At 35.6% G+C, this 8,840-nt stretch overlaps 1 protein-coding gene and 1 non-coding gene across 3 annotated transcripts in view; both read right to left on the bottom strand.

Annotated features, from left to right (window-relative positions):
- The window catches only part of AP1G1 (adaptor related protein complex 1 subunit gamma 1), an 80,471-nt gene that overhangs the window by 19,071 nt on the left and 52,560 nt on the right, over positions 1-8,840 (bottom strand). For both annotated transcript variants that reach the window (XM_040443008.1, XM_040443009.1), the window contains 4 exons: positions 8,482-8,537; positions 6,824-6,937; positions 3,660-3,800; positions 2,805-2,859 (listed from right to left, as the gene is read on the bottom strand). In XM_040443008.1, coding sequence (XP_040298942.1) covers positions 2,805-2,859; positions 3,660-3,800; positions 6,824-6,937; positions 8,482-8,537 — 366 coding nt within the window. The remainder of the gene's footprint in view (positions 1-2,804; positions 2,860-3,659; positions 3,801-6,823; positions 6,938-8,481; positions 8,538-8,840) is intronic.
- Positions 6,453-6,538, bottom strand: LOC121010084 (small nucleolar RNA SNORD71). Its single transcript, XR_005781003.1, has one exon. It is a non-coding gene; the product is annotated as a small nucleolar RNA SNORD71 (small nucleolar RNA).

Here is an 8,840-nt window from a genome sequence, read left to right as displayed (position 1 = left end):
AGAAAGAAAGAAAGAAAGAAAGAAAGAAAGAAAGAAAGAAAGAAAGAAAGAAAGAAAGAGAAAGAAAGAGAGAGAGAGAGAGAGAGAGAAAGAAAGAAAGAAAGAAAGAAAGAAAGAAAGAAAGAAAAGGAAACAAACCCAGGTGATTGGGATACCCCTCACTCTTGTTAAAAAACACAAAGACTCAGAGAGAAGTTTGGAAAAAAGGTCAAAATGCTAAAGACAGAAGCTAAAGAACAGGTAATTTGTTTCATTCTTCCCAAATGGGAGAAAGCAGAGTGTTGTTTATTTATTTAATTATTATTATTTTAAATAGTTTTCACACCCAGTGTGGAGACCAATGAGGGGCTTGAACTCATGACCCCGTGATCAAGACCTGAGCTAAGGCCAAGAGTCAGACGCTTAACTGACTGAGCCACCCAGGCACCAGAAAGCAGACTGTTTTAAATAACAGAAAGCATCAACATGATCTAAATGACATTTACAGCCCACTTTATCCAACAGCAAAATACACATTCTTCTCAAGGTCAAATGGAACATTCATCAAGACAAACCACATTCTGGGCCATAAAAAACATCTCAAATCTAAAAGAACTAAAATCATACAGGATTTAACTAGAAATCAGTAACAGATAAGAAATCCCCAAATATTCAGAAATTAAATTAAATAACACATAGATCAAAGAAAACTATAGACCACTATCTCTATGAATATAGATACAAAAATCCTAAAAAGTGTATTAGCAAATCAAATAAAACAATGTATAAAAAGAACTATACAGAACGACTGTGTGGGATTTATTCCAGGTATGGAAGGTTAGTTCAACATTCAAAAATCAATTAATGTAATCCAGCACATCAACAGGTTAAAGAAGAAAAACTGTAGGACACAATAAGATTATATAACTGGAAAAATGAAAAGTAGGAGCATTAAAAAGAATGGCTTTGATTTTGACAACATTTTTCTTCAGAAGCTCTTTTTTCTCTTCTTTTGATCCTTATACAAAAACCCAAAATGCATCCTGATTCGTATCTTTTGTTAAAATGTAATTCCCCTGGGGCACCTGGGTGGCTCAGTCGGTTAAGCGTCCGACTTCGGCTCAGGTCATGATCTCGCGGTCCGTGGGTTCAAGCCCCACGTTGGGCTCTGTGCTGACTGCTCAGAGCCTGGAGCCTGTTTCAGATTCTGTGTCTCCCTCTCTCTCTGACCCTCCCCCGTTCATGCTCTGTCTCTCTCTGTCTCAAAAATAAATAAATGTTAAAAAAAATTAAAAAAATATATATATATATATAATTCCCGTTACTAAGTTCATGTATTAACCTTTTACAAAGTTAATTCATTGCAAGTAAACTAGAAAACTACTGTGTCACAGAAAGAACTCCACAACAACAAATACACATACACACATCACAATTTTAATGATATCATTCCTTCCTACAGATGTTTCATAATTTCCTTAACCAATGCCTATTTGGAGACTTGTACTTATTTCCAACATTCCCCCATTATAAACGAGATTGGGATGAACACCTTTGTATATACATTTCTGTATACTTACCCTTTTATTTTTCCAAGATAAATTCTTAAGAAAAGAATTAATGAGTTAAAAGGTACAAACTAAGACTTTTGCTATAGGCTACCGAAGTTTACTCCAGAAAGCACCATTTTATATCCAATATGAAGTGGAGACTACACCACCTATTTCTCTTTCCTAACACTAGGAAGTAGGTTAAAAAGTATGACAAGTGAAAAATGATACCCCACTTGTAATTTTACTTACTATTTCTTTATTAACAATGGTATTTTTCAATGTTAACTAGCCATTTCTTTCTTCTTTTGTGAAGTATCTGTTCAAATGCCAATTTCTCCATTACAGTATTTGATTTTTCCTATTAACTGTAAATTATTTATAAAGATATTACCATGCTGTCATATGGTATAGTGTTTTCCCCCTAGTTGTCATTTGTTTCAACTTTGTAGATTTTTTTCCCTTTTGCTATGCAAGTTTCAAATTTTGATGCGACCAAATGTGTAAAAGTTTCCCTTAATGGTATCTACTTCAGTGACAATAATTAGACATAGATACTTGTGTTTTCTTTATATACCACTACACTTCCATTTTGACTGTTAAATTTCTAATCCCTATTAACTGAATAATAAACAAAGAAGCTCCAAAACTCTGAAAGACTGCCTAAAAAAGAATATCTTATAAAACCATACTTTTAAATCCATAATAAATTTATAGTCATGCAAAAGCTTCCAATGGCTTCCTATCGTATTAAAAACAAAAATTCCCAACTCCTATGAGGCCCTATATAATGGAGCCCCTGTATCAATCCTACCATTCTCTGCCTCTCATGCTACCTACTGGCTTCACTTGCCTTCTTGTTGCTCTCCAAGCAGGCCACACTTGTTGCTACTTAAGGGCTTTGCAACACTTGCTGTTCCCCCAAAAATTTGCACGGCTCCTCATTTCATCAAGCTCTCTCCTCAACTGTTACCTCCTGTGAGCGACCTGTGTGGACTACTCTACCTAAAAGACTTGGCCCTTTGCCCCACCTTCCATTCTTCGCTGCTGTCGCTGGAGTCCTTCATGTTGCTTCAGTCAGCTTCACTATTGTTCGTAGTAGTTTTTCCTGCCTAACTGGATAGTACATATTTCTCCATGGAGTTCCTATCTCCCCCACTAGAACTAAAATGTAAGCTTTCAAAGGATTTGTCTGCCTCATCCAGCACTTAGTATATGTTGACTGAAAAATAAAAAAAAAAAAAAAAAAAAAAAACACAAACAAAAGCTACTTACCGTTGTCAGAACACGCATAATTGTGTCTATATGCCACCGTTTGGAAGGTGCATACCTGAGAAAATAATGGCACCAGATAAAAACATTGGAACCTGTGAAGTATACTGTGCTCAGCGACTTTGAAAAATCCTGTGCTACAGTCTTTTTTAGGCTTACTGGTGAAGTGATTATTTTTGACATATTTCATCTTCAAACCTAGCAGCTACCTCCATTTCAAAGGGTAATGAAATGGGGCAAAGTCAAATTTAGATGTTTCACATAATAATTGCAATAGGAGTTGCTGAACTGAGAAATGGGACTCCATCTCAGTTTTTCAGAAAACAAATCATAAAGACAAAGCAGGAGGACAAAGAAAAAGAAGAAAAGGGACTGTTCCCAGACCCAGGCAACACCAGGACTAGAAACTCATCCCCTTAAAATCACAGTGCAGAGAGGAGAAATAACCATACTATCAAAACTGAGGTACTTCTTCCTAAGAGTTTTACACAGAACAATTCAATGCTATAATTTTTCTATTCTCTACCAAAAAAAATCCAAACACTTTTGTATTCTCTTCTTCACAGATGAGAAGTTAAAAAATAGATACACAAAGAGATTTTATAAAAGTAGGATTCTTTTTGGTCTTAGATACTTAATATACTTAAAATACTTAAATACTGGTTAGAATGGCCTTCTAACGAAGCAAATTTCTTTCTTTTCTTTTTTTATTTTTTAAATGAAGCAAATTTATAATTGGGAGCCTGAAATAAACATGACATGTTTTAAACAGGTTTACAATATTTTCTCCATGTTTTAAAGATGCTTTCAAAAAGTTCCAAGCATCTTTTACCAATAAATGTAAAAATTAAGTCTTACTTTTCTGCAGCAAGAAAGATTCCAGATGCACAGTCTGCTTTAAATTCTGGCTCACATGAATCCAGAAAATAAAGTAATTCCTTCATCATGCCTCGGATATTATTCCCATTTACCAGGGCAAAACTCAATTCCATTGCACGCCTTGCAGAGGGAGGGGAAAAAAAGTTATATTTATAGTGGGAATGAAACAAAAACCCAGGTGTGATGTTTCTGAACACTGGCAGATGGGTTCTATGCCCTTGCATGATCTTGTGATCCCAATCTTCATACATACATGATAGCCAAAGTTATCAAAGTTACTTTTAACATTCTGAATTTTCATTCAACACTTTTCTTTACAAAGATCCAAGAGACACACTACTAGTCACCAAAAATGCAGTTTGGGTTCCAAAGTCTATTCTATGCATCTGAAGTTTTGAACACTCAAAAGGCTAAACAAGGGAAGTAACAAAATGAGTACCCAATGAGAATACCTCTTTGCATTATTTCTTAAAAATGTGATAAAGTCACCATATTCTCTTTATTACATCCACTTCTGTCCAAAAATGATGTAACAGTTTACATCAAAAGATATATAAGAAAATTAGAATAAAAACACACCATGAGGGCGTTATGGTAAGTGAGATCAGTCAGAGAAAGACAAATATTGTATGGTATCACTTCCATCTGGAAGGTAAAAAAGCCAAAAGCATAGAAACAGACTAGAATGGTGGTTACCAGGGTCTCGAGGGTGGGGGGAAAGGGGAGATGTTGGTCAAAGGATACAAACCTCAACTATAAAATGAGTAAGTTCTGGAGATCTAATGTGCAGCATGATGACTTCAGTTAATAATAATAGCATATTATATAATTGAAAGTTGCTTAGAGAGTAGATCTTAAATATTCTTATCACAAAAAAGAAAAGGTAAGTATGTTAACTAAGCTCCAGTGGTAACTATTTTACAACACATAAGTATATTAATTCAATGCACCTTACACTTACACAATGTTTATATTAATTTTATCTCAATAAAGCTGGGCAGGGAAAATGAAACAATGAGGACCATGAAAAGGAAAAAAGGGCGCATACCATGAGAGCAAATAAGAGTTTCTTGAACTGCCTTATCAAATTTGGCAATCAAAGGAAAACCAAAATGTTTAACATATAAAAGAAGATTACTGCACGAATCTTTTCATATTTGGTCAATAATTTCAAACATAGTATATAATTTGACTTTTAAAATACCAATTTAATAAGTATAAAATACTTTTATCTTGGCTAATCTATAAACAACATTCAATCTTTACAGAAATCCACTAATAGTTAATTCTTAGATGGTGCTTAAGTCCTTTACATATAATAATCCAATTAGTCCTGCATAACCTTTGTAGTGAGTGCTCTTGTATTTGCATTTTATATATGGGACAACTGAGGCAGAGAAAGTTTAAATAACTACATCAAGTTTATTAAGGACATAGTCAGGATTTTAAATGAGGCATTCAGGCTTCAGAGTCTGAACTTCTACTGTTAAATACCCTGTCAAAGAGACAGGGATTTTATGTTTGATATGCAAAGCCCTGTCATGAGTAATAAAGAAATAACACAATAGGAGTCAGAAGGTCTGATTTCTATTCCCAGGTCTGTCCTGTCCAACACATAGGTTTAGAGGAAATCATTTGATTCTTTTGGGACTGTATTTTAACTAATCTGTTAACTAGGGATAGAAGTTAAGTTAATCGTCTAGTCTGTCTCACTGGCTCACTCTGAGAACCAACTGAGAGGGTGCTTATACATTCTGTGGAAAGCACACACACACACAAAATCCTGGGTTGGGGCACCTGAGTAGCTCATTTGGTTACGGGTCTGTCTTTGACCCAAATCATGATCTCATGGTTCGTGGGTTCGAGCCCCATGTCGGGCTCTATGCTGACAGCTTGGAGCCTGGAGCCTGCTTCGGATTGTGTGTCTCCCTCTCCTTCTGCCCCTCTTCTGCTCACGCTCTGTCTCTCTCACTAAGAAGCAAATAAACATTCAAAAAAATAAAAATAAAATAAAATAAAAAATCCTGGGGCACCTGGCTGGCTCAGGTGGTAGAACATACAACTCTTGGATCTCAGGGTTGTAGGTTTGAGCCCTACATTGGATGAAGAGATTACTTAAAAATAAAATCTTTAAAAAAAATTTTTTTTTTTTAGGGGTGCCTGGGTGGCTCAGTCGGTTAAGCATCTGACTTTGGCTCAGGTCATGATTTCATGGTTTGTGAGTTACAGCCCTGCATCGGGCTCTATGCTGACAGCTCCCTCTTTCTCTGCCCCTCCCCCACTTGTACTCTGTGTCTCTATGTCTCTCAAAAATGAATAGATGTAAAAAAACCTTTTTTTTTTATTTTAATTAAAAATTTTTTTTAATTTTTTTTAATTAAAAAAAAATCCTGTGCAAAGCACTAGGTGAGTTATTGTTGCTGAGTTTAGGTTGTATCTTTAGATTGCCCATGTACTTAGCATATGCTCTCTGCAAATAAAGGAACTCAGTATGAATAGATATTTGTTAAATGAATGGTTTCAGGTATCATTTCAAATCTCATTTATTCTAAATTTGAACATACAACCAAAAGTTCACTGAGGCCAACTAAAATTAGATTTTACAAACATCTTCACTTCTTACAATAGGACAATCAGTAGAGTCAGTCTGTCGAGGAAAAGAATTGATGCCTTTGCAAAGTGCTATCTGCTGCCTAACAGTCATTCCTAGATGTGCTGTTCTAAAAACCACAGCTGCCTCTAGTATCTTGGGGCAGAAGTACCGTGAGAAAATGTGTGCTGTCAGCAATATGAGTTTCAGCATTGTGATAAATCACTTAGCCGATGGATCACTCCGTATTTTCATCCTCCAGCACACAGAGCACAGTACCTCTGTTAAGCAGACTTACGCCCAGCTTACCTGTACCTGTTTATTTATCAAAGAACCAAGGACAACTTCAGTGTGCACATTAGTATTCCTTATTGGCATCCTTCACTGACCTAACCTTCTCCCTACCAATCCTTTCTTAAAAAGGATTTACTCAGCAGGGAGTTCATCTGTGCAAATAATGAGTAAATAAACAACTGTCAACATTCTCACTCTCAAAACCATTACAAAGTTATCAAGTGGGGGCTGGGGCAGAGAACTATCAACAATCTATTACCGTTTTATTGAGACATCCAAATCTTTTAAACAGTCCACAATTGTGCTTCTGTGCCTCTGTACTGCATTATGATCTGTCTGCACAGTCTTCAACAAAGATGTCAAAGCTACGTATCTGGATGAAACAAAGTTGGAGAAGACAAATTAAAATGTAAAAGTCGGGATAGTTCTTCTCTAAAATAATGACAAAGAAAACATCTAATGACTAAATATTTTTAAATATTTAAAAGACAAGACAGAGTTAGTGAGTATAATGGTATTATTTTAACGGTGTAAAAGACACTATAATCTTAAGTAGTGGTAACCAGGAAAATTCAGACTTGCATTCATGGTCAAGTCCATTTAAACTTCTAAAAGTAACTAATTCCATCCTTTTAATTCTTCCAAATAGTACAACAAAATAAGCATATATTATGCCTTTCCTTAGACCCAAAATGCAAGAGGATATTATTCCAATTTACCATTTATATTTTCTTGCTTTTGATACTGGTACCAAAACTGCCCCTATAAAGCCTTCACTTTAAGGTTTAAGTATCTGAGAGGTGCCTGGGTGGAGCAGTCGGTTAAGCGTCCGACTCTTGGTGTTGGCTCAAGTCATGACCTCACAGTTTGTAGGTTTGAGCTCCACATTAGGTGCTGTGCTGATGTTGCAGAGCCTGCTTGGGATTCTCTCTCCTTCTCTCTGCCCCTCCCCGACTTGTGTGCGCACACTAAATAAATCAATAAATAAATAAACTTTTTTTAAAAAATTATTCAAGTATTTGAAAATTCTTTTGGGGGGTGCCTGGGTGGCTCAGTTGGTTAAGCATCCAACTCTTCATTTTGGCTCAGGTCATGATTTCATAGCTTGTGGGACAGAGCCCTACCACTGGGCTCCGTGCTGACAGCAGGGAGCCTGCTTGGGATTCTCTCTCCTCTCTGTCTGCCCCTGCCCCTGCTTGTGATCTCTCTCTTTCAAAATAAATAAATGAACATTTGAAAAAATAAATAAATAAAAATTCTTTTGGAAGGAGGACATAATTCAGGTGTTATTTACATATTTTTAAATGCTCAACATAAGAAATTTTTTTCCTGATTAAAACAGGAAAAAGGGCAAGCAGGATACACTACACAAAGGAATATAACAAAATAAAATACCAATAAATTGATCTACCTAAAAAAATTAGCTAGAGTTCACACATTCCAGGTTTGCTACACAAAATGTTATTTTTCTTCTTAATTTGCAGCAGAGGTCAGCAAATCACAGCCTCTACCTACAAGACTCTAGCCCTCTGCTGTGTGGTTTTATAAATGAATTTTTAATGCAATATAGCCACACTCATCATTTACATAGTCTGTGTGCTTTCATACCAAGAGGCAGAGTTGAGTAGCTGCCACAGAGACTCTAAGGCCCACAGAGCCTAAAATATTGACCATCTGCTCCTTCACAGAAAGTCTGCTGACTTCTAATGCTAACAGTGTAAACAGAAGTAAATTTAGTCATGAGGTAAATCCTCATATTCTTTACAAAACAGTAGTCTTAAGATCAGGCTAAAAATAAAAATCCTGAGTTGAAGTTCTAGATAAGTCATTCAATCCATGTGCAATTTTGAGCAAAGTCACTCTTGAAAACACTGAGTTTATAAAACCAAAGTACAAGATATTTTTCAGTTGACTTACCTAATATTCTTATCATTGTTCAGTAAGAAACGACCCAGGATGTTTATGGCTAGGACCTACAGAGAAACAGCACTGGTTAAAAATGGAAGAAAACAAAATATTTGTATCATTTAAGGATCATCTCCTGGCCTCTGATGGTGCAAGCAATTTAAAGGTGGTAGTTGGTATTTCTACAGATGGCTAGCAAAACACAAAAACAAAACAAAAATCTGAAGGCAAACTCTTAAAATCATATTCTATTTCAACAGTAATTGCTGAAAGATTATATTTTAAAATTATATTGTTAGTGGGAGAATAATATTGGTACAGCCTCACTGGTGAAAAATCTGGCAATATACATATATATATATATATATATA

The sequence above is a fragment of the Herpailurus yagouaroundi genome, unplaced genomic scaffold (assembly GCF_014898765.1).
Source record: "Herpailurus yagouaroundi ecotype Mexico unplaced genomic scaffold, PumYag 190, whole genome shotgun sequence".
In the NCBI taxonomy this organism is placed as follows: Eukaryota; Metazoa; Chordata; class Mammalia; order Carnivora; family Felidae; genus Herpailurus; species Herpailurus yagouaroundi.
Note: the sequence above shows the minus strand (reverse complement) of the source record. Positions and strands in the feature narration are given on the sequence as shown.